The sequence below is a fragment of the Tupaia chinensis genome, unplaced genomic scaffold, assembly GCF_000334495.1.
Source record: "Tupaia chinensis unplaced genomic scaffold, TupChi_1.0 Scaffold000045_1, whole genome shotgun sequence".
Lineage (NCBI taxonomy): Eukaryota > Metazoa > Chordata > Mammalia > Scandentia > Tupaiidae > Tupaia > Tupaia belangeri.
Window position 1 is genome coordinate 8,582,854 of NW_006159501.1, and position 23,482 is coordinate 8,606,335.

The following is a 23,482-nucleotide window of genomic DNA, read 5'->3' on the forward strand; positions in this document are numbered from 1 at the left end:
CCGTTCGGCTGGGCGCCAGGCTCTGTCCACGGCTCCGTTCTGCTGGGCGCCAGGCTCTGTCCACGGCTCCGTTCTGCTGGGCGCCAGGCTCTGTCCACGGCTCCATTCTGCTGGGCGCCAGGCTCCATTCTGCTGACCTTGCCCCCCCCTACTTCTCAGCTCACACACACAGGCTTAATTAGCTGAGGAAGCCCCAGAGGGCCTGGGAGACTGAGTCATCACTCAGGGGCAGAGCCCAGTTCCACTCTGGACCTGTCAGCTGATCTTGGCAGACTCGTCAAGCTGCCTCACTACTCTGATGACAGGAGGTGGCTGAAACATCCTCCCCCCACATACACACACCTGGCAGAAGGCTACAGCAGCCAAGAGAAAGGCTTCAAATGTGCGCTCACACTTGTGTCATTTCTTAGACTATTAAATGACCAACAGGGGAGAAAACAAAAAAAGAATGGGCAGACTGGAGGCTGAGGGGACAGGGATGTGGGGAGAGAAAAGCACGAACTTGAAATCTTCCCACATCCCCGTGGGGCGTTTCCCTGCAGAAAAAACAAGGCGCCAGTCAGCAGTTGCCACAGCGCTGCCCGCCCACGCTGCCCACGCCCACTCAGTTTCTGCAGAGTGCAGCGAGCCAGGGAAGGAGTCACAGAGACAGCAGGAGAGGCGGAGGAAGAGGCCGTCGGGACGGCCCTGAGCACTCCCCTTCCTGGTCACATCCCATAGAGCAGGACCTGGTGAACTTAAGGACACTTGGCAGATTCAGTGATCTGGCACCTGCTGTCCCAAATAAGTAGAATGTTTGCTCTGAAATATGCAGAACTGGATGCAGGTGCGACACAGGCAAACACGGACCACATTCCAGCCTCACTAGATACGGAAGAACCAGGGAGTCCGTGGTCAGCGAGGAAGACTTTGGGCAGGTTCACTTCTTAAGGAAAGTTCTAGTAATAAGGTATTTTCTACTTAAAAAAAAAAAAGCTGAAGAAAACACTCTGACTTAATATACAGTTCACATATTTACTGAAGAATGGGGGTCTCACATGCAGAACAATAGCCACATGTAGTAACCTGCACCCCGAGGCCTCCCACGCCTGCTGACGTCCGTCTGGTAAATTACCGCCAACACCATCAGATTGGTCATACTGCGCTCTGCCTTATGTTGTAAGCAGTAAAACTGGTTGAAGTGACAGAGTTAGAAAGCTACCATAGGGCCAGGTGTGGCGTGGTGGTTAAAGGGTTGGACACCCACAGGGCTGGCCATGGTTCAAATCCCAGACCTGGCAGCTTGCTTTCTTGCTTTCCTTCTTTCTTTCTCTGTGGTAAGCCCACATGCCCTGTAGCAAAATTTTAAAAATAACAATAAATTAAATAAGTAACTCTTTTTTTTTGGAGAGATTTTCACTGTAGGGCGCGTGCGCTCGCCAGACAGACAGAGAGACATAGAGACAGAAAGCGAGAAATCACCCCCCAGGGGGGATGGTCCCGCCGCAATCCCTTCTCCTCCATTCTCCTCTCGGGATCTTGGGCACGCACGCACACGCGCCCGGTGTGAGTTTTTTAAGCCACCGGGTCCGGGACACGAACCGCGGTCGACTACGTGGGAGTCCAGCGACATAGCCATTACGCTAACTGCTGGTTCCCAATAAGTAACTCTTTTATAAAGAAAAAAATGCCACCATAGACAGAATTTCCAGGAAAGACCTGGGAGGAGGAGGGCTAGGGTGATGAGCTGTCACAGAAGAAAGTCCTTCCGAGGACCTTATTGTGCCTTGGCAGTGGGCACGTGGAGGAAGGGAAAAAAATCTAACCCGAAAAAAAAAAAAAAAAAGAAAAAGAAAGAAAAGTGAATTCAAGTGACAGCACAAATGTGGCTAAATACACGGGAGCTTAAACCCGTTTCACAAGGTGGTTTCACCACTGAACGAAAGACGCCTTCAGCTGCCAAGTGTCCCTCGTCCAATCAGAGACGCTCTGCGCTGGCCTCGCCCTCGGGCATGTGCTACAATAAAAGCGTGCTATTGTTCCCCGGCCTTCTCAGGTTCCACCGGGACTCATGCGTGTTATTTCACGTGTGGACAGGACCTCTTGCTTAGACACTACAGGGTACACTCCCTCACATGCTTTCAAGCCAAAGTCCAACAGATCTAGCTTTAAAAAGGAGTTTCAAGAAGAAACCATCCTCAGAATCGCACCCAGGCCAGTTTCTTCAAAGCAAACTTCCATCTGTCGAGTAAAGACTTTATTCCTGATCAGCTCGTTGAAGACACTCTACAGATTCCCAACCAAGAATATTTTCTTACTTACAATACTGATCAAACTCCAATCTCTTAAGACTATTCACTTTCTAGAAAGGAATGTGACTGACTGGTTTTAAAATATATATACTTTTTACTTTAATAAATACATATTTTCAAACTGCATTAAAAACAACACCATCCTGGAGCTGAATGAATGAATTCCGAGCCCCCATAAGCTACCTTGAGTTTTGCTTGGGGCCTAAGGAGAGAAACACACAGCCAATCTGGTTCGATGTGGTCAGCTTTGTGGTCTGCCTAGATTCCAAAAGTCTCTCAGCCTTTGTTTTAAAAACTAACAGCATCAGACCACCAGTTGGCGTAATGGCTATGTCGCTGGACTCCCATGTCATCAACCACGGTTCGATTCCCGAACCCGGTGACATAAACTTATGCTGGGCACGTGTGCATGTGTGCCCAAGATCCCGAGAAGAGAATGGAGGAGAAGGGACTACAGTGTGGCCATCCCCCCTGGGGGGTGATTTCTCACTTTCTGTCTCTCTTTCTGGTGAGCGTATGCACCCTATAGCAAAAATCTCTCCAAAAAAATAATAAATAACTGCACTTGCTGACATCTTTTTCTATTTGGGTCTGGGAGTCTGCACTCGAGCTTTCTAGTCTCTTGCCTCCAATTAACTGCAACTGCAAGTAAAATGTCTGACTCACTTCCCCACTCCAGCCTCCTCCCATTCATACTAGAAACTCAAAACTGGGAAACAAACCAAACCTGCCCTGCTCAACGCGACCACACGGCACACCTCCTTCAACGGCGCACTCGGCTGATGCCTCACTGGAATGGAATCCCGATCAAGGCAAAGCAATACGTTCAGTCCAAACAAATTAAAAATTGCTCTCACAATGAATTCCAAATATTATGCTTAGACAAAACACCAAGCTGCGATGAAACCCGTGAACCTGCACCCACACTGCATGCGCAGTCCACAGAGCGGCTACACTGGACTCTGCGAGCTCAGTAATCCCTCACCAGCAACTCCATCCACTCTGGAGAGATGGGGGGGACAAGGGAAGATACCAACATGCCTTCCAAGCGAGAGCCTTTCTGGGCCCTGCAGGACAGCCGCCCACCACCCGCTGCCTTCTGTGTCACTGCTGACAGGTCACAGGGGAAGTAAAAGCACGCCTCATGTGAAGGGTTTCTCCCTCGGGGGAAGGCGACGTCCAGATTGGTCCCAGCTCTGCCCTGTCTGCCCTCCACAGATCAAGGCCCCACGCTGCAGGTAAGAAGGGTGAAGGAGCAGAGCCGAGGGGACAACGGTGTGAGGCCGGTGCCACACTGAGAAGGGAAGGGACGGTGCAGCGTTGAGGGCGGCTGTCACGCCCAGAGCTGAGGTCACCCCACCGAAGAGGAGACTTGGCTCCCTCTGCCTGCGGGGACCTTGACACCAAACTGAGCCCAGAGCTTCCTTCTGAAGGAGAGAAAGGGCCCCCGCAAGACGACCAGGGGCCGTGACAGCCCTGGGGGTTGCCGCTTCTCCACGGATCACATGACACAGAACATCGAAACCAGGCTCGTCACACCCTCCTCTGACGTTACTGACCCCACAGAAGCTGAGCCCTGTCCAACAGTGACTCTCTACTGCTGACATTTTGAAAATGAAACATGTGAACCATGCTACACTGTGACTCACTTTCCAATGTAAGAATTTAGATTTCGCCGCTAGGAAAGGCCTAGGAGTTCGGTTTTGTATCCCCCCATTTTCCCTGGGCCCATGGCGGCTGTTGTTGGTTTATGATTTCCTCTCCTGCAGTTCACCGTCACTCATTCATCAAGCATGGGGGTTCTTAGCGAGTGTCCTTCTACTACAGGATTGCTACTAGTGAGTCCGCAGTGCTGCTGCGTTAGTAAGGATTCTCACGCCGTCCACCTCCCGTCGGGGAGCACTTTCTATCCACTCCAAGGCCTGCAGTCTCGCCTGCTCAGAAGGCCTCGTCTCAGGACCAAGCAGCAAACGGGGCCTGACCGAGGGCCACCTGCTTTCTCACGGTACTGGGCAGCAGTGGTGCGTTCATGACAGTGGACGCCCCAGCACAGCACCTCGCGGGTATGACAGGCGCTGGAGGATGCGACCTCTCGCTCCCTAACTGCGTTTCCCTCTGTTTATTTTAGATCTCCAGGCTTCAGGAGGCCCTCACTTGACATCGTTAACCAAGGCTCAAGTATGACAGGCGCTGGAGGATGCAACCTCTCGCTCCCTAACTGCGTTTCCCTCTATTTATTTTAGATCTCCAGCTTCAGGATGCCCTCACTTGACATCGTTAACCAAGGCTCAATGCTGCAGTCAGCTCTCCGGATTAAACTGAGCTCCGGGTGGAGACGTGCAGCCTCCCAGGGTGTGGAAGTACAGAACCTGCTGCAGGATGGAAGGCCCCGCCCCGGTTTATGACCCATGTCCCCAGAGCGAGCTTGTCAAGTGGCAGAAATCCCATAAAAGCCCGTTTCACTCCCACTCTGCCTGAACTGCAGTGCCGGGAGCCTGGCCCTGCAGGTGCTCTGTCCACAGCGGCCATCCAGGTATTGCCGGCCAGCGTGCCTCGTTCCTGGAGAGGAAGCTCCTACTGCCGATTCTTCCACAGCTGAGCCTGCCCCCCCTGCTCCACCCAAGTGGTGCACCTCCTCTTCTCCCAGTTCTCTTTTCTCCAGGGCCCTGTGCCTTCATGGGTTACCCTATAAGCTCTAAACTCCAGCACCTCCCAGGAGCTCCATTTCCATCTTCCTTTTTTTTTTTTTAAAGAATTATTTATTTTACTTTTTCATTCATTTCAATTTGACCAGAGAGAGAGAGGAAGTGAGAAAGCAAGTCACCAAGTCTGGGACTTGAACCATGGTCAGCCATGTGGGACTGTCTAGCTCCTCAACTACCGTGCCACCTGCTGGCCCCTCATTTCCATCTTCTTTTTGAGAGATTTTTGCTGTAGGGCACCAGAGAGACAAAAAGCAAGAAACCTCCCCCCGGGGGATGTCCTCGCCACATCCTTCTCCATTCTCCTCTCAGAATTTTGCGCATGCACACATACACGCACACGCGTGCCCAGCGTCAGTTTCAAGCCACCAGGTCTGGAACTCAAACAGCGGTCAGCCGTGTGGGAGTCCGGCTCCTTAACCACTACGCCGCCTGCTGGCCCCCACCTTTTAATGTTTCAAGGGGAACTGCGGCTCCTCCCCGCACAATGACAGCGCAGATGGAGTCAGTGCGCATCGGAGGGAAGGCATCCATCGAGGTGTTTCCGGATGACATGTGGACATCTGTGACTTTTAGCCGCCCAGAGATCGCTCAATCTTTACAGATCATCTTTGGAGATGCCTGACTTCCCAAACACACACCTCTAATCCCATAGGAGGCCAACCACAGGGAGGGACTGGGGCTGCAGAGTGGACTGGCGGCCGCTGGGGCTGCTTCAGTCATTCGTGACTTTCAAAGCAGCTTCCGTCTCCCCCACCACTTTAAAAACGAATGGTTTATTTTACAAGTCCCATGGCGTCTTAAAGTCCTGTGGTAACAGCAGGTGTATGCTTGGACTGACGAATGGAAGGTGACCAGGGACAGTAAAAGAGGAGTCCTGGCTCGGGGACTGTTGTTCCCAAGGAGAAGCTGAACCGAGAACTGATGATTCAACCCACTCCACCCTCAGACCAGATCACCTCCACAGTGAGCAGCAGGAGCCGCAGGAAGAACCTGACACTGACCCGGGGCCAGAGTTGGGGTTTCCTCACCTGGCGTGGGGGGCAGGGCGGGGAACGTAGCTCCCATAAGCCCTGATGCTTGGGAGGGAGGAGCTGGAATTAAGGCTCAGTGAATGTACCCTCGCTAAGAGCAAGAGGGCGGGAAAGGGAGTAGGTGTTTTCAGGAGGGAGTAGTTCAAACGACCAACTACACAGAACCCTCCCTGGGCATCTGCTCGCTTGAACTGCCTGAGGCATTCATCACTTTAAATACAAAAACAGAAAACGTCAGCTTGGCCAGGGAAAGCCAAAACCTCGATACTGCACCCAACCCCGCTGGAACCGAAGCTGAAGCTGATGCCCGATACGGCCTTCAAAGGGTGGTGGCCTCATTAGGAACGACGCACCCTTCCACCCTTCCCCCCTTCCGGTGTGCAGAAAACCGAGCGGGTGGGGGTCTGGAAGGGGAAACGAGACTGCATTCACCTCCACCAATTAGCCACGCTATTAAGGCTACTTAGGACGCGCCTCCAACAACATTGCTCTGTGATCCCCAGGCTGTGGGCCTCAGAATGAAACAGGCCATTATCCCTGGCCGTCATCTTGTCTCTCACGACTCCCACCCGAGGGTGACACATCGAACAAACAAAGCACCTGCCCGCACGCTGGGCTTTTCTGCCAAGATCTCCAGGCCTCTGACAAGTGCTTATTAATCCTGACAACACCCCAGCCTAGGAAGGAGCCGGCCACCGCAGCCTTTCCATTTCCTACGGCATCCACAGTCCAGGGAGAAGCTGAGCTAGTGAGCTGAGGGCGGGGCCGAGGTCACAGACAGTCGGAGGAGCGAACGGGACCCATGTGCTCCCCACCTCATCTCCGGTGGCAGTCCCTGACGACCAGCAAAGACTTCTCCAGGTCGCCTTAGAATAGGAACACCCAGAGGGCACAGGGCCAAGTCCTCCTATAGGGCGTTCTCGGTGGCCAGCACACCCAGTCCTGGCGGGATGTCTCATTTCGACCTCACTGGAACAACAATGACATCAGATGGAACGTCTGCTTTACCCCAGCAGCCCCTCTGCCGTGAACTCCCCTGGCTGATCAGGGCCAACTCGACAGAGTGGCCTGCTGATGTCTGCACCCAACGAGCTGGCAGTGGGAAAAGCCTCACAGTGACAGTCCGCTAAGCATCCCTTCAGACGGTGCAGCCAGTGACCATGCCCCAAAGTCCTAAAGCCACGATGACAATGGTCAGAAAGATGGGACCAGCAGATGACGTAATGGTTACGTCACTGGACTCCCATGTAGTCGACCATGGATTGAGTCCTGGAACCGGCGGTTTAAAACTCACGCCAGGTGCGTGTGCATACGTGGCCAAAATCCCAAGAGGAGAACGGAGAAGAGACTGTGGCATAGCCACCCCCCCGGGGGGGGGGATTTCTGGCTTTCTACCTCTTTGTCTCTCTGGCAAGCACACACGCCCTATAGCAAAAATCTTTCTCTTACCAAAAGAAAGAAAGAAAGAAAAAGAGAATGGAGAGGAAGAGGGCAATTGTAACATGAACTCCGCAGGGCTCGTGCAGGGTGTGAGGGCAGCCCAGGAAGTATAAAATGAGACCCTGACTCTGCACATCCCCATGTCTTAGTCCATCAATTTCCCAAATCCTTGTTGAATAAATAAAAGAAAAAATAAAAGAGGCTAAAAAAGGACAGGATGGTCATCACTTTGCACTGAGGATTCCTAATATTGCAACAAAACTACAGTTCATGCTTACCAGCTGTCCAAAAACTCAAATGTTACTTTTGGGCTTCTGGAGCTCCCACTGTTCAAAGTATTCCAGAAAGAAAAATAAATAGCAGACCTCACGCAAAGAGAGAAAGAAAAAAATCACCCCCCTGTCCCCCCGAGAGGGGATGGCCATGCCACAGTCCCTTCTCCATTTTCCTCTTGGGTTCTGAGCACACAACCAGCATGATTTTCAAGCCCCCAGGCCTAGGACCCGAACCACTTGGTCAGCTATGTGGGATCCAGCCACCTTACCCACCACACTCAAAGCTGGCCCAAGACGCAAACATTTTAATTCAGAGTTGTATAAGGTGACAATAGGAAACAGTTCTGCTAATGATAACTTTGTATTTATGGACATTTCTCAAAGAAATTGCAACGGTTTGCCAGGCACTGTTTCACTAATCTCCCTTCACCTATGAGGCTGGTTCTGTGGTCCACGGGAGCCAAGGAAGCGAAGTGACAGAGGAGTGGGGCTCAAGGTCAGACGGGGAGTACGGGCAGACCACAGTGCCATCCGCTGTACCCCGTGCCGGACCCATGTGCTCAGGATGTCAACACAGAGGATCCGGACATCTGGAAATCGATCAGCTGTCAGGTCACTGAACTCCTCCCACTGCTCAAACAGCCAGCAGCAGGAGCCCCAGACTGCATTACCTACCTTGGCTTCGTCGTTAATGTCCCAGGTGAAAGAAATGGCATTATAAGCAAGCTCCTCGATGTTACTGATGGTGTTGAAGCTTTCTTTGTAGTCAGCTATATGAAATGACGGCAAAGAGCAAAGGTCATTTTGAGTTTCAACACGAGACTGAGCAGTTCCAAGTCAGTCAGTGGTTCATATGAACATGCTAGAGAATTTCAATGAGCATTTTGTTGGGTCAAAAGAAGTTCAAAACATAAAGGGCTGATAGGTGGCATGGTGGCTAGGGGCGCTGGACTCCCACAGGGCTGACCGTGGTTCGAGTCCCAGACCTGGCGGCTTGCTTTCTCACTTTCCCTTGCTCTCTCTCTCTGTACGTCTCTGGTAAAATTAAAAATAAATAAAGTTAAATAAAATAATTCTTGGGACCAGCAGTTGGCATAATGGCTATGTCACTGGACTCCCATGTAGTCAACCGTGGTTCAAGTCCCAGACCTGGTGGCTTAAAACTCACACCAGGCACGTGTGCATGCATGCCCAAGATCCTGAGAGGAGAATGGAGAAGGGATTGTGGCTTCCTCAATGGGTATCTGCAGATTGCAAAGTGGGGTCACTCTTAAGCTAGCTGGCTACACAGCTTCTGGCCCCCGGGGCCTGTGGGAGCCACGGCCTGGGCACACGTCCTGCTTAGGAAGAAACGGGGAGGCCATTCCAGGAGGCCGGGCCGCCACTGGCACGGAGCAGGAGCTGGCAGAAACACTGAGATGCTCCGGCAGGAAGCTGAGGACTGCCAAAAATAACTGGATTTAAAGATTGGCTGTGTGCACCTCTGGGAAGGAAAGCGGGCTCGTGGGCTACTGACCTATGTCAATGCACCTTTGTTTGGCCGTGTGCTGCCGGGAGTGCCAGTACTTCCAGTGCCTGAGCTGGTCTTCCCTGCTTTTGTCTTCGCCGAAAACCACCATGATCACGCTCTGAAAGAGAACACGATGCGCCATGAACACACCAGGGGTGAGTATCTTTGGGAAAACTTGCTTATTGGTGGATTTTACAGTGAAGGCTTCGAGCCGCCATTTCCAGTCTCCAATCAGACCTGGAAACATCAGGCTCCGAGGAGCTTCCCCAGAACAGAACTTACGCGAACTTTGCTGATGGGGTGGTGGATTCCTTCGCTGCTGCTTGCCTCCTTCAGGGTGACAGGGTAGAACTGGCCTTTGTTCAGGTATGTCATCGTGCTGTCTCCTGGCTTCTGCCGAAGTGATTTCGAAGCTTCCAGGGTATATTCAAAGTTGTTCCTGAAGGATGAGAAAAGTCCGAGCTCTCTAATCCACTCTCCGGAAAGACTCCCATATGCTTTAGTGCGGTCTTGAACCACATCAGAGCGGATGGGCGGAGGAGACACAGGCCACCGGCAAACACCCAACTGACCCCATCACAGCACAGAGTGCCTGCTACCTTCTTCATGATAATAACATCTTTTTTTAAAAGAATTATTTTATGTAATTTTATTTATTCATTCATTTATTTTAATTTGACCAGAGAGAGAGAAACAGTGAGAAAGCAAACTGCCAGGTCCAGGACTTGAACCATGGTCAGCCATGTGGGAGTGTCCAGTGCCTTAACCACCATGGCACCTGCTGGTCCCCATTAGTAAAATCTTAAACAAAAGCACTGAGCAACCAGAAATTCTCAGCTCTCCCAGATGTGGGATGACAATGCCCACTAGGAATTCTGTGATGTCATGCACAGTTAGGTGTTTGGTGGCTGAGGATATGAAAGACCCCAGTAAGTGAGAAAGACTGGAAAGAAGCCCTCACGAGACACGCCACCCATCTGGTATCTATCCAGCAAAGCCTGTGAACGGCACCGGCTGTCCCCGATTAAACTTATTTGGCCTGCCCTGTACTGTTTGGTTGTCTCTAGCTGCAGGTGAGCACACCAGTTCTCCACATTTCCTATCTCCTTACACCACCACGCACATATGCTCAAGTTATTTCATAACCCTCCTAGGCAGGGAGCTGGCAAACTGCAGTCGTGTTTTATAAATAAAGCTTTATTAGAATACAGCCACGCCGGATGTCTGTGTATCATCTACGGCTGCAGAGCTGAGGGGCGGCAACAGAGGCTGCATGGTCCGTAAGGACTAAGACACTGTTCCTTTACAGAAGAGTCTACTGGCCTCTAGCCTAAACCATAAACACATCTGAGTCTGGGGCTCCTGCACTTTGAAGCATATCTCTAAGGGAAGTCTTGATTAAAGTCTTGATAAAACCCTGGACTTCAGGAAGTCACAAAAAAAAAAAAAAAGAAGGAAAAAAAAAACCTTCCAGACCAGCTCCATGCCTGGTGGTTAAGGGAGCTGGGTCCCACACAGCTGACTGTATGGTCTGAGTCCCAGACCTACTGCTTGGAGAAACAAGCTGGGCACCTGTGCCTGTGTGCCCAAAATTCTGAAAGAGGGGAAGACAGAGGACACAAGATTGCAGGGTGGTCATTCCCCACCAGGTGCTTTCTCCTCTCCCTCCCCGCCTCTCTCTCTCCCTGGCAAGTGCACACGCCCTCTAGCAAAAATAGAAGACAAAAACCTTTTTCATTGCAAAACATAACACACACACAAAAATCACATACAATTATAAAAGAAAACCTAGACTTTAAAAAGAAAAAGGACAATGTTTACATACATTCCTAATTAACTTGGAAAAGTTAAAAAAAAAAGTTGTCAGGTCAGAAAAGAGTTGACTTCATTGCTTTTATCATCAGTAAGGCTAAAAAGTAACAGAAAAAAACCTTTTACCCACTTGGCTTAGTCCTAATTTCCCACCTAATGATCCTCTAGCAAACAGAGGGACTTCTCTTCTTTTGGATTCTGTCCTATCACCATCATATAAAGAGACCAAAGGTGGGGCCAGCAGATGGCGTAATGGTTACTTTGCTGAACTCCCACGTAGTCCATCACGGTTCAAGTCCCAGAGCAGGCAGCATAAACTCACACTGGGCAGGTGTGCGTGCATGCCCAAGATCACAAGAGGAGAAATGAGGAGAAGGGATGGCAGTGTGGTCATCCTCCCTGGGAGGTGATTTCTCGCTTTCTGTCTCTCCAGTGAGCACACACACTCTATAGCAAAAATCTCAAAAAAAAAAAAAAAAGAAAAAACCAACCGAAAGAGAAAGCACCAACACCGAGATTTAGGAAACCTGAAACAACGAGAAGACTTCGAAATGAAATGCGCTGAAGCAAGTGCCCTCTACCCAAGCTCCCACAGTGAACGCAGTAAGGAAAGGAAAGCGCCCGCCAAAGCCACCTCAGATTGATGGGTATCCAGTTAACGAAGGGGGAAGTCAAAGCTGAAAATTCAAAATCAAATTAAAAGACAACTATTACCCAGAAACACTGTCAAAAACATAGTCCTCTGAATTCATGCCAGGCATCCGCAGACTGAGATCCGAGGGGAAGAAAACCTGAAATACCAACGTAACAGGCCAAACTGTTTAACTGGTTAGCACAGGTACTCCAGGCAAGGTCTGGCACGGCATAAAAATATGTGGCTTCCAGCAAGCCGCTACCCTTTCAAGGTTTATTTTCAAATAAAAAATGTAAGCCTACAACATTTTTTTAAAAAATTTTTAAAAGGGAAAAGAAAATAGCTGATTTCATAAAAAGCACTGAAATTAAGATACCCCACATAGGGGCTCCCACAAAGTGCGTGTGAATTCGTCAGCCCCTCTCCCCATCTTTCTACACCTCCCAATTCTGTTTCTAACTGTAAAATCTGCAACTGAAATGTCATGAATTCTGGGGGTCACCCTGAGCTGAACCAAGTTAGGGCGCAGTACCAAGTTCGCGGATGGATGTGCTGTTCCCACAGCAGAGATGCTCTTGGCCCACCTGGCCTTAGGCTCATTTCGAAGCTCCGCTCCCTAACATGTAGCTGAGGGAGTCCATCACGAAGCCTTCAGAACCACGTGCGACTTGTCTGTGAATTTCACATAACGCACCCATGATCACCCTCCTGCCCTCACTGTACCGCCAACCAAGACGACACCAAGCAGACACACGGCATCCAGTATTTTACATCAGCCCAGAGCAGGGAGCTTGTTTCTGTCCAGAACAAAAGCTGAAAGCAGACTATGTGAATTTATCTCCTGCCAACAGAAGATTATGTGCGGGGTTCTCTTTCTCTTTCTGCAGCAAATCACTTAGCTGAAATCATAATTGTGAACTCAGCTGCTGGTAAGATTAGCTACATGCCCTTGATAATAATTTCTGGTTTATAGGTTTAGTTTACAAATTATACCCATGGGCCTTTTCTCTCCCCCCAAAAAACCTTTTATTCCTAATCCATTCATTTCAGACTGAGTTTCAGGCTTACATAACAAGGAAAAGGTGGAACCCAATCCTTGTGCAAACACGCAGCCGTCTTAGGAAGACGTTTGGTTTCCTGTACCTCCTGCACGCCTTCCTTAAAGGTCTCGGAGAAGGTGGAGTCGGGAGTCCTCCGCTGAGCATTCGGGGGCTGCGCTCCAGAGCTGAACTGGTCAGTGCTCAGGTTGCGGTCAAAGACCACCACCCGCTCCGTGGGCTCAGGGTGGTACACTGCAGGGGGGATCCCCACGGCAAAGCCATGCGGCTGGATCTCAGTCTTGATGGAGTGGGTGGGCATCGTTGCTATGGAGACGGTGACCGTGGTATCGGGAGCCGTGAGGTGGCTTCTCTTATCCACGCCCAGCTGGTTGCCGTGGGGCAGGACGATGTTAAATGGCACATTCTTTAGGACTTGCACTCTGTTTTCCCCAGAGGAAATGAGGGGCTGCTCGGTCACACCCGGAATGCTGTTCCTTGCAGAAAAGAAAAGAAAACCATGTTTTCAAACTCAAGGTGCACATGGTCCTTGGACAGTGTTTATTTTCCTAATGGCACTGGGCTGCTGGATACTGTGCAATAAAAAAACGCTTGGCAGAAACCAAAAAGAAAACGGCACAATAACCCACTTGTAGAAAAAGACAAAAAGACTTTATAGTTATAGGTCAAGTTCAATTCTAGAGTATCAGGGAAATCTCACTAGAAATACAGAGGACGCAGAGCTCTCTGCTAAATAAGCTTTATTTTCAATAATCCTAGAAAAGGGCCAGCAGGTGGCATGGTGGTTAAGGCACAGGACGCCCACATGGCTAATCATGGTTCGAGTCCCAGACCCGTGGCTTGCTTTCTCACTTTCCCCCTGTCTTTCTCTGGTGAGCAGACATGCCCTATAGCAGACTTTTAAAAAACAATAAGTAAAATAAAATAATATTTTAAAAATAATAATCCTAGTAAAACTGATCATGCCTGACTGGAAGCCTGAAGCAGCACACGCATGCTCTGATGGCCTAGGGTTGTCCAAGCGCTGGCTCTAGAGTCGGGCAGCACAGGTCAGACCCGTGTCACCTCGAACAAGCTACTTCCTCTTAGTCACTAAATCCTCATCTCCAGGAGCAGGGTGATAGTGGTAGCGGTCCTCACAAGCTTGCTCTGACGGGGAAGTGAGATGACACGCGACAAGGCCTCCCTGATGCTAGGCTCCGCACTCAGGTGAGTTGGTCCTAAGCGGCCACTGCTTTCCCTAACGCTGCTGCTCTTTGCCTTTGGCTTGCTCTTTCGCCAAGGAAAATCGACAGTTGCACTGAACTAGCAGATACGTTGCATAAAATTAAGTTTGCTTTCGTACACATTCTGGACAATGAGTAAAATTTCAAAGCCCACTGAAATCATACAGGCTGAAGGCTTTAAAGGGCAAAATGGCAATTTTGCACATTTCAAGGTCAATTAAAGTGTTCAAACCTTAAATCATAAATTTACTCCCAGGGATTTATCCTAAAGAGAAAAAGGAAGAACCCATCTAAAAAGCTGTTCATGAAGGCTCTTACAACAGTGAAAAAACAAGATACGGTCAAAATGATAAGGATTATTTTGAGCCTGCTTCAAAATGCCCCAGCGGCACAGGACGCCCACATGGCTAATCATGGTTCGAGTCCCAGACCCGTGGCTTGCTTTCTCACTTTCCCCCTGTCTTTCTCTGGTGAGCAGACATGCCCTATAGCAGACTTTTAAAAAACAATAAGTAAAATAAAATAATATTTTAAAAATAATAATCCTAGTAAAACTGATCATGCCTGACTGGAAGCCTGAAGCAGCACACGCATGCTCTGATGGCCTAGGGTTGTCCAAGCGCTGGCTCTAGAGTCGGGCAGCACAGGTCAGACCCGTGTCACCTCGAACAAGCTACTTCCTCTTAGTCACTAAATCCTCATCTCCAGGAGCAGGGTGATAGTGGTAGCGGTCCTCACAAGCTTGCTCTGACGGGGAAGTGAGATGACACGCGACAAGGCCTCCCTGATGCTAGGCTCCGCACTCAGGTGAGTTGGTCCTAAGCGGCCACTGCTTTCCCTAACGCTGCTGCTCTTTGCCTTTGGCTTGCTCTTTCGCCAAGGAAAATCGACAGTTGCACTGAACTAGCAGATACGTTGCATAAAATTAAGTTTGCTTTCGTACACATTCTGGACAATGAGTAAAATTTCAAAGCCCACTGAAATCATACAGGCTGAAGGCTTTAAAGGGCAAAATGGCAATTTTGCACATTTCAAGGTCAATTAAAGTGTTCAAACCTTAAATCATAAATTTACTCCCAGGGATTTATCCTAAAGAGAAAAAGGAAGAACCCATCTAAAAAGCTGTTCATGAAGGCTCTTACAACAGTGAAAAAACAAGATACGGTCAAAATGATAAGGATTATTTTGAGCCTGCTTCAAAATGCCCCAGCAAAAATAAATAAAATGGTAAATTAATTAATTTTAAAGTTGAAGAAGAGAGAACCTTTTGAATGTCAATATGACACCACTAGTGGAAAATTCCACACCTGACCTCATTTAACAAGTTGCAGTAAAAATGGTGCAATACAAAAAATACTGTAATAAAAACCCTTCGGGCTATGTATATTAGGCGTAAATGAAACATAAATGAATTCTGTCTTTAGGCTTGGGTGCGCATCCCCAAGATATTCATTTTATATATATATATACACATACATACACACACACAAACAGTTCAAAATCTGCAAAAATCCATAATCTGAAATGCTTCTGGTCATGAGCATTTGCGGTAAGGGATATTTAGTCTAGATGTCAAAAATAAGTCCAAGAGTAGTTGAAACTGACTTTACTTCATGAAGTTTTACTCAGGGAGCTACTGGTACTGAATTTTTTAAAACAGACTTGGGACCAGCAGATGACATAATGGCTATGTCACTGGACTCCCACGTAGTCCACCGCGGTTTGAGTCCCGGACCCGGTGGCTTAAACTCACACCAGGCGCATGTGCATGCGTGCCCAAGATCCCTAGTGGAGAACGGAGGAGAAGGGATTGCGGCGTGGCCATCCCCCTGGGGGGTGATTTCTCGCTTTCTGTCTCTCTGTCTCTCTGTGTCTTTCTGGCGAGCGCACGTGCCCTATAGCGAAAGCCTCTCCAAACCACCGACCAACCAACCTGACTCTACCACCAGTACCGCCACATCTTCCCTCCAACGGACCAAAAACAAATAAGCCAAGACCTCACTCTCCTGAAAACATCCCTTTGGGGGAGGACGAAGTTACTAATAATGCTTTTGTTTTCTAGAAAAGCAACTATGCCTAAAGAGACAGGAAACTGCTCAGAGCAACAGAATCAAACCAGAGGCGCGGGGAAAGCTGTACCAAAGTTCTGACACCCAGAGTCCAACCTCCGTGTCTCCTCCACTAGGGCTCGTCCATTTAAACGCTCTCCCATGCTGTTCACAGACACATGCATCCCTCCAGGGCACTCTGCTGCAACCGCCTGATACACTACCTTTTGCTGTGGTCCGGCTCTGGGTGCTCCACCTCTGGCTTGGCTGTCGAAGACCTTCTTTCTCTCGGAACCTGAGAGATGACACACATGAAACGACTTTAGTTCTGACCCCATGGAGCACGGTCAACCCAAAGAAACAGCCCTGTATTTTCAGAACACCCTGACGGCCTACCGACCCCAGGCTCTGAGACACATAGTGAACCAGGTGTCTGCCCCCAAGGGGCTTCCAAGCTGTCCGCCAGGCTGGGATGTAAAATGCAGCTGGTCTGTTAATTGCCCAATCAACTCGGGATGTCACAGATTTGCTTCATCACTGGAACCTGGGTTTCATCTCTTAGAAGAAAGACTTCTGCCCGGGTTTACTCATTTATCTACTCATGTGATTCAGAAGCAGTCACTGAAAGCACCGACAGGCACCACCAGCTTTCTCACCACTCTGCTCAGCCGCCCCTGCCTTAGATGAAACGCCACGTTGAAAGGAGCGGCCGTGTTGACAATTCATCCCACCAAGATCCAAATGCCACCTCTGCACAGTGAGTGACTCTGACACTCCGGGCTTCACGTGTTCATCACCCCGAGGACACAGCCAGCTCAGTGTTCTGTTTATGTATCTTTCCATTCTGCTTTTCTTTGCAAAAGAGGTAAAAAGCAGACAAACGCTGGCGGGTGTACTGCAGAGATCCACCCGCCCGAGGTGACGTGCTCAGTGCTCGGAGGCTTGAAGACGGTATTTAAAGTAGGACTTGGATGCTGTGTTCTAAGTTATTGTTTCCGGCATTAACAACGTACTTTCTACAGCTTTACTAAAGCTACTTTGCAATGACTGATGCTTACAAAGGATGGGAACAATTCATTTAAAAAAGAAAATAACTGGGGGGCCAGCAGGTGGTGAGACAGTTAAAGCTCCTATGTGGCCGATCACAGTTCAAGTCCCAGGCCTGGTGGTTTGATAATCATGATGGGCACATGTGCGTGCCCCAAATCCCAGGAGAATGGAGAAGGGCATGCAGTGTGGCCATCCACCCAGGTGGGTGACTTCTCGTTTTCTCATTTTCCTCCTCACTCTCTCTCTCTGATGAGCATATATACCCTATGGCAAAATGTAAAAGAAAAAAAAAATTGAGGAAAAAAAAAAAAGAATAACTGGCCAGCCCCATGGCACAATGGTTAAGGGAGCTAGATTCCAAGGTTCAAGTTACAGCCCCAGTAGCTTGAAACGCACCCTGGGTGCTCAAAATACTGACAGGATGGAGGAATGGAGGAAGAATTGTAGCATGACTGTGCCCCACTGGGGAGGTGAGGGAGTGGGGGCCATCTCTCTGAAAAGCACATGCACCCCTTGACAATTAAAAAAAATTAAAAATTTTTTGGGAACCAGCAGTTAGCGTAATGGCTATGTCGCTGGACTCCCACGTAGTCGACCACAGTTTACGTCCCAGACCCGGTGGCTTAAAACTCACGCCGGGCGCGTGTGCGTGCGTGCCCAAGATCCCGAGAGGAGAATGGAGGAGAAGGGATTGCAGCGTGACCATCCCCCCTGGGGGGTGATTTCTCGCTTTCTGTCTCTATGTCTGTCTCTGTCTGTCTGGCGAGCACACGTGCCCTATAGTGAAAAAAACTTTCAAAAAAAAATTTTTTTTTAATTTAAAAAACAAGAAAATAACTTTTAAAAACTTTATTGTTATTGTTATTATTTTAATTTGCTATTAGGGCACATGCATTCACCAGAGAAAAAAGGAAAAGGAGAGAGGGAAAGTGAGAAAGTAAGCTGCCAGGTCCAGGATTCAAGCCATGTGGGAGTCCAGCACCTTAACCACCACGCCACTTGCTAGCCCCAGAAAATAATTTTATACCTATCAGGATAGGCTTGAGAAATAAGTACTACTATAAAATTGTCAGACATGGGGATCTATGTCCTCCTGAGATGCAAAATATTAGATTGCTAGAAAAGTCATGACTTGTTTTTTCTATTTTTCCATGTAAAATGCGTCATGACTTTTCCAATAACCCAATAATTTTAGACTTTTTTAGACTTTCAGTATAATTTATTTAAAACACAATAACTTATTTGGCTAGCTATCTTCTTTCTTTCTTTCTTTTTTTTAGGTTTTGCCATAGGGTAAAAGAACGAACAGTGCTATTACATCAGTCTTTCTGGAGCTAAGTTAGTTGTTTTTTTTCCATTCTCAAAAGTTCTAGTAAAAACATGTAACTTCGTAATTAATATCTTAGGAACTTGAGTTTTTACACTGAGTTAATAAAACAAGCTGTAAGAACAGATATATAATAATTTTCACTTCAAAAGAAACTTGATGAAACTGCTTCCCAGGCAAGGGTTTCTGCCAGGATCATTAATTATCCTACAAGCTCTGCTCATATTCAAAGAGGAAAGAAAAAATCCCAAGTCTCTCAAACACTACAAGTTGGGCACACAGCTTCATATTCGAAAACAATGAAACATTTTGCCTATTTCCCACCCCAATATTTTTAAAGAATTATTTTATCTATTTAATTCCATTCATTATTACTATGTTCTCATTTGACCAGAGAGAGAAACAGAGAAAGAGAGAAAGGGAAAGCGAGAAAGCAAGCCACCCATTCCAGTATTTAAACCGCAGTCAGCCACGTGAGAATCCAGCGCCTTTAACCACCATGCCACCTGCTGGCCTCCCACCCCAATTTTGATAATCAAACTATCTGCTTGGCTTTTTCTCCTATGAGATTTCTTGTATTTGAGAAAGACCACAGAGCCAGAATGTAAAAGGCAAGAAATCGGTGAACCCAGTTAAAGGTATTCAGGGGTTGATTGCCTTATTAAGTTTTCTGTAGATTGAGATCCTTTAAAAAAGATGACAAAATGGGGCCGGCAGGTGGCATGGTGGTTAAATGCTCTGGACTCCCACATGGCTGAGCAAGTTTCGAGTCCTGGACATTGCAGCTTGCTCTCTCTCCCCCCCTTCTCTCTCTCTGGTCGATTTAAAAATAAATAAATAAAGTTAAATTAAATCATTAAAAAAAATGGCAAAAGTAAACTGTAAAATACATATATTATATCCAGAAGGAGACACTATCTAAGAAGCTTCCAGGGATCTTAAGAAGTTTGTTTTTGCAAAGGCAGTGGTGACAACCCAAGGATTACACGTAATGGTTCCAAATGACAATGACAAGACAAAGGCCAAGGCGGAGTCATGCTTCTCTGCAGTCTACTATTTTAAATTATGTCCTGAACACTGAATAACCACCCCCAAAGATCTGCTATTGGTCAGAAAGAACAATATGAAAGTGAATACAGAGGGGGGCCAGCAGGTGGCGTGGTGGTTAAGGGTGCTGAGCTCCCACATGGCCAACCATGGTTTGAGTTCCAGACCTGGCAGCTTGCTTTCTCAATTTCTCTCTGTCTCTCACTCTGGCCCTCTCTGGTATGTATAAATACATAAATAAAGTTAAATAAAGTAATTCTTGAAAAAAAAATGCATACAGAAGCAGGGTGGACAGCCCCTGGCATGAACCAGACCAGGGCTGAAATCCTATCTGCACACATCCTAGTTTTATGACCAGAGAATAAGTGACAGGCACGCTGGCAACAAGACCCTAACAGAACAGAGCTGCCAGTCAGTGGCAGCCAGAATGATCAGGTGAACAATGACGATTAAGTCAGATCGCCGCGTCACCTACAGATAATGACAATCCACAGGTTATAGATTATGTTTAACAGAGACTAATCCTCATCTCTAGAAACAGGCAACAAAATATATCCTGACTTTAGAACTAATGCGCCTCTGACTAGAACATACAGGGTTTTGTCTTCGGTTTTGTTTTCATGAATCCTATAATCACATCGAGACTCTCCGGGGAGAGGAAAGCAGCCTGACCATGCAGGGAGGAAGGTCGGAGCACAGGTAAGCCGCCCCGCCCACTTTTCACAGCGCCAAACCTACCCTGGGTAAAACGTTCAAACCTGCTTAGACCAGCTGTCATCACTTTTGTGGGCGCTTCCCCCTTCAGAAAGGGCCAGAGTGGCTGCCTATTTCTCACTTTTTCACATCAGCCCCGGGAGTCTGCCCGTGGCTGCTCGGCGTCCGAGCACTGAACTGCTGACAGCCACCGCAGAAGCGGCCCACCTTGTAGTAGTCGTAGAGCAGGCCCAGGGCGGCCGCACTGTCCTCATCTCCGTTGATGCTCATCATCGCCTTGGTGGCTGCAGTGAGAGGGTTTTCCAGGAAAGACTTCCAGGCTTCGTCCTCGCTCGTGTAGGAGCGCCGCTGAGGATAAAGTGCTTCATTCTGAAGAACCAACACCGGCCGTTTGCTTCAGAGAAATTGTTAAAAAGAAAAAAATATCATTAAACTTTTCTACTGCCAAGGCATAGTAAGCTAACGGTCAAAGCACCACGCAACCAAGTCCTTGACATGCTCATAAAACACTCTGTTGTTTCACTGACGACCTTAGTAGGTCCAATGAAGACCAGAAGACAAGCCACTGAGAAGCAGACCAATGGATAGGCGTAATGGCTGTGTCGTTGGACTCCTATGTAGTCGACTGCAGTTCGAGTCCTGGACCCAGTGGCTTAAACTCACACCGGGCATGTGTGTGTGCGTGCCCAAGATCCTGAGAGGAGAATGGAGGAGAAGGGATTGCGGTGTGGCCATCCCCTCAGGGATGATTTCTCACTTTCTGCCTCTCTGTGTCTTTCTGGAGAGCACACGTGCCCCATAGCAAAATCCTCTCAAAAAAAAATAAATAAAATAAATAAAAGACCAGAAGACAAGCCACTGAAAAGCAGACCAACGGGTCCCTCTCATGAGACCTAAGGTAGTCAGTGGCCAAGGAACCTGCCTTAACCCACACACGCAACCTGGACGGACTATATGGCAACAAATGAACAGCAAAACACACCAGAAAACCGCGGCTATTACAAACGTGAGCACACGCAAGGACACAGCGGGCAACACTGAGCGCCTGCTCTCTGCACACACAGCCAGGGCAGTGCCCTCTTCCCGAGAGCGTACACTGCCGGTCCAGCTGCTACAAGTCACTTCCCTTTCTCCTCTGATGCCAGCCCTTTAAAAAAGTCCTATCTAAAAACAGGGAGGGGGGAAGGGACAGAGAGAAAAAGGACTACCTTAGTCCATCCTCGGGGGTATATGAGAAAGTTAGAATATTCTACTGATTACCAGCAGATGGAGCATGGAATGTGGCCACAGGGGACTGTAAATCAATAAAGAGGCATCATTTTCTGGCCTGGGAGTTAACTTTATCTTAGAGATAAACACTTAAGAATCTACAACAATAAAAGAAGCCACTTTACAAAAAGAGATTTTTTTTTTTTAAATAGGGGAGGAAATAGGTTTCAAAAATCTTTACTAGTTTTCCTTCCTGGGAAAGAACTGATTTTCTGGGGTTTTGTTTGTTTGTTTTGTTTTGTTTTCATTTTAGCTCTGTAGTTTGACGGGGGAAAAATCCAGAGAAATGAACATGAAGTCCTGTAGAAGATTTAATGTAAGAGATTAAAGCAAACATTACTGATTCCAAAAACTTGAAATGCAAACAGTCTCAACTGTTCAGTTGGTACTATTTAATAAGTCAATAAGGAGAAAAAATGGAACATAGAGTCTAGCTAAACAAAGCAGTTTTTTTTTTTAAAAGAAAAACAATAAAATTTTACATGTTTGGAACTATATGAATTATTATCCTAACCAGCAAATGTAAGGATCAGTTCTCTTGCCACACACAAATGAAATATGTAAATGGCCTAAAGGTGACCTACCTATTCTCAAAGTGAATGCAGAAAGACTGATTATCTTTTCAAGTAATCAACAAAGGTTAGGGTTTGGCAGTCACCCAGGCCCTCTAAAAACAGATATAGATTCCGAAAAAGAACATCTCTGAAAAGAGGGTAGGGATGAGAATCCAACAACTTAATTTATCCTCAGTCAAAATGATTTCAAAGCCAATATTTTGACTCAAGTCTAGACATAGAATTCCAGCGCGCATTTGGAAAGAAAAGAAGTCTTGGAGCGGTATACTATTTTAACACAAAACAAACCAGAGGGTTGTTCAAAGCAGTTTGTTTAAAAATGGAGAAGACTGTTTATACACATCTCAATTCTAAGAAAAAAAGAAATACACCAAGGGGTAGTCGCGAGTCATCATGCCCAGAGTAGAACAGCTACTGAACCGTGGGACCTGGGGGTGATTTCTGGTATCCTGCTAAGCTGTTATTAATAGCCTAATAGCTGCTGGAGGACACTGACAGCTCCCGCTCATTCAACTCCGGTAATGCTAGTTTTTCAGCTTCTCTTCGCCCACCCCCATCCTGATTTTGTCAAGCAACAGGGAAAAAAAAAATCTCTCTCATATGGATTTATGTTTGTGATCACCTTGAGGGTGTTTTTATATTTCCAAGGTATGTGCAAGGCCAAAATGTAAGCTTTGGAAATTTTGCCTTATCTAAACTATAAGTCAAAAAATAAACACAAGTCAGTTGCCTTTCTTGGGCTACTTCCTCAAGACAGTCAAGCTGCTCCGAGTCCCTAAAGGCTCACCATTACTTCAGGAGAGCCCTGTAGCAATCACCCCTCAGACTTCTGAAATACACCGCCAGCAATCACTTAACCACGTATTCTCCAACGCAAGTCGAACCCATTTAAGACGCTCCGTACATGACATCCGATCTCGTCCATCCAGAGAAAGCGCGTGCTTCAACAAAACGACCCTCAGCAAGTTACCATAAAACTGGTGGGGCTCCTGACGACCCCGAAATGTACTGATTGGCTTGTTCCGTTTTCCCGTCTCTGAACTGGTTTTTCATTTTTGAACAACTTTATATTTACAGGAAAGTTACAAAGAAAATAGAGAAATCTCCTTCGCCCAGGTTCCCGGAACGTCTCCCATGCCCACATGTGTCAAAGCACTCGTTTAAGCCAACTCCCGGAGGCACACGGGTTTAGACCCTGCTCGCCAGTTTATCGCCCTGATTTTGAAGTTTCATCCCCGAGATATTCCCGAGCGTCGAGAACGCAGTAATCTGTAATTACCATCGGTGATGCAAGTGCAAAATACTCCCACAGCCGTTTTCTCACTCACACGGCCAACCAGGGAAAGACGCAGGACGCCAGGCTCTCAACCCTTCCCTACATTTCCCTGGTCTGGAAGGACAAGGCTGCGCCACCACAGAGTACCTGGGGACGTCCACCTGTCCCGCCGCGGGGCGCGTCGCAAACAGAGC

The 23,482-nt window shown here is 47.9% G+C and overlaps 1 protein-coding gene across 1 annotated transcript in view; it reads right to left on the minus strand.

Annotated features, from left to right (window-relative positions):
* Positions 1-23,065, minus strand: part of GRHL1 (grainyhead like transcription factor 1) — a 52,083-nt gene extending 29,018 nt beyond the window's left edge. The window contains exons 1-8 of the mRNA XM_027773613.1: positions 22,983-23,065; positions 20,376-20,562; positions 16,255-16,325; positions 12,842-13,232; positions 11,779-11,855; positions 9,535-9,691; positions 9,259-9,370; positions 8,418-8,512 (exon numbers count right to left, since the gene is read on the minus strand). Coding sequence (XP_027629414.1) covers positions 8,418-8,512; positions 9,259-9,370; positions 9,535-9,691; positions 11,779-11,855; positions 12,842-13,232; positions 16,255-16,325; positions 20,376-20,562; positions 22,983-23,065 — 1,173 coding nt within the window. The remainder of the gene's footprint in view (positions 1-8,417; positions 8,513-9,258; positions 9,371-9,534; positions 9,692-11,778; positions 11,856-12,841; positions 13,233-16,254; positions 16,326-20,375; positions 20,563-22,982) is intronic.
* Positions 23,066-23,482: the final 417 nt, after the last annotated feature.